We start from the raw sequence: 1,889 nt of genomic DNA on the forward strand, positions 1-1,889 counted from the left end.
ATATATATCACTATATATATNCATATATATTTATTACATATATATATATATATATGTCATATGTTCTACTATTATTATTATATTGCTATATATTGGTTAGTATATTGTTACATATTGTCTATGTATTGTTGTATATATTATTAATAGATTATTATATATATATTGTTGTATATATTGTTATAAATACACATGTATGTACACACACATTATATATATATATATATATATATTGTATATAAGTACTACAATGACTTCGGCTCTGCTCTGTGTCTTATCCCTGTTTGAAACTTTGTATGATCTATCACCAATCACCACTCTATGTATCGCTCTACACTTCACGCTCGTTCTAGACGTACCACATGTTTCATCCTGATGTTGAAACTGTTAGTGCGCACATTCATAACACCCGCCCCATCCTCCATCGTACCACAATCGTTCACCAATACTATTTGTTATATTCCTATCTACTGTGGGATTAGCGTTCATCTTATCTCTGTCGTACCATTGTTTATGTACTCAACCGTGCCCCGATGTGCCCTGTTCACTCGCGTGCTGTAGAGTACGTGTCGTCTGTTCCACCGGCCCTTCGCACAGAGGCTGGTATCCGCCCGTACCCTCTAACGGTCTTCATCAACCCTGTGCTGTCTGTGACTAAAGCGTCGAAGAACATGACCTTGTTGGAGGGCTGTCTGAGTGTATCAGGTACTGCATCTGCAAGCGTGTCTGCGTGTAACAACTAGTGAGTGTGTGTGGGCGAATGGTGTACCTTTACGTCAACAGAGCTTTGACTCATCAAGTGTGATGTGCAGGTGACTGTCCGTTAGATCTTTGGGCAGAGATCGCTGTTTTAATCACACACACGTGATCACATGTACATGTTGCCTGTGCGTGTGTGGTGATAGTCGTGATTGAGTGAGTGGTGGTGTATTCATTTGTGTGACGCTGGCTAGCGGGCTCGTGTGCTGTATATGTTTCTGTCGAGTCTCGCACTGCACCCTGTGGGTTGTCTTATAACCCCCTTCGTGTGTATGGTTCTCTATGCAAAGTATAGACAGAGTACATCCGCCGAGTACAGTTGACTTGTTTTAAAGGATCCGGAGTCCCTTTTGCACTCGCACAGTTGTCCTTTTTTCTATTGCAGGGCCTTTTTTGTCCCTTTCTCGATGCCCTTCATCCCTGTATGTGCCATTGGCGTGGGAATAGTTCATCCACTGTACCACTGTAGGGCGATCTGTGACTCATGTTCAGTTTCTTGTCTCACATGAGTTTAAGTGGCTGTGTGGTTGTTTTTAGTTAGACTGGATTGTCCTATTATCTCTGGCACACGGCTACCTCATACCCTACAGCCCCATTGTCAGCGACATCATCTGCAATCCATCGTCGGCAAAGTTTACCACGCACTCGTACATTGATTCTTGATGGGTTGTGGGTTTTATTCGCTGCATGTTTTAGTGAGTTTAGGGTTCCCTGTGTACTTGAGATGTATCTGTGGTCATTTGATCTGTTGGTCTGTGCTATTGATAGGGCTTTGGCCTATTGCATTGGCTCATGTGCTGCATTCGTAATGACTGTAGGGTTGTCTGTGCACTTGTAGGGTTCCCTGTGTACTTGAGATGTATCTGTGGTTATTTGGTCTGTGCTCTCGTGATTGGGCTATGACCTATTGCATTGGCTGATGTGCTGCATTCGTAGTGACTGTAGCGTTGCCTGTGCACTTGTAGGGTTCCCTGTGTACTTGAGATGTATCGGTGGTTATTGGGTCTGTTGGTCTGTGCTATTGATTGGGCTTTGGCCTATTGCATTGGCTCATGTGCTGCATTCGTAATGGCTGTAGGGTTGTCTGTGCACCTGTAGGGCTCCCTGTGTGCTTGAGATGTGGTTATTAGGTC

At 43.4% G+C, this 1,889-nt stretch overlaps 1 protein-coding gene across 1 annotated transcript in view; it reads left to right on the forward strand.

Annotated features, from left to right (window-relative positions):
* Nucleotides 1-915, forward strand: part of SARC_03591 (polypeptide deformylase) — a gene marked incomplete at its 5' end in the record, with an annotated part of 1,332 nt that extends 417 nt beyond the window's left edge. Inside the window, one exon of the mRNA XM_014302596.1 lies at nucleotides 559-915. Coding sequence (XP_014158071.1) covers nucleotides 559-740 — 182 coding nt within the window. The 3' untranslated portion in view covers nucleotides 741-915. The remainder of the gene's footprint in view (nucleotides 1-558) is intronic.
* Between the last annotated feature and the right edge of the window lie 974 nt (nucleotides 916-1,889).

This window comes from Sphaeroforma arctica, assembly GCF_001186125.1.
Source record: "Sphaeroforma arctica JP610 unplaced genomic scaffold supercont1.186, whole genome shotgun sequence".
NCBI lineage: Eukaryota > Ichthyosporea > Ichthyophonida > Sphaeroforma > Sphaeroforma arctica.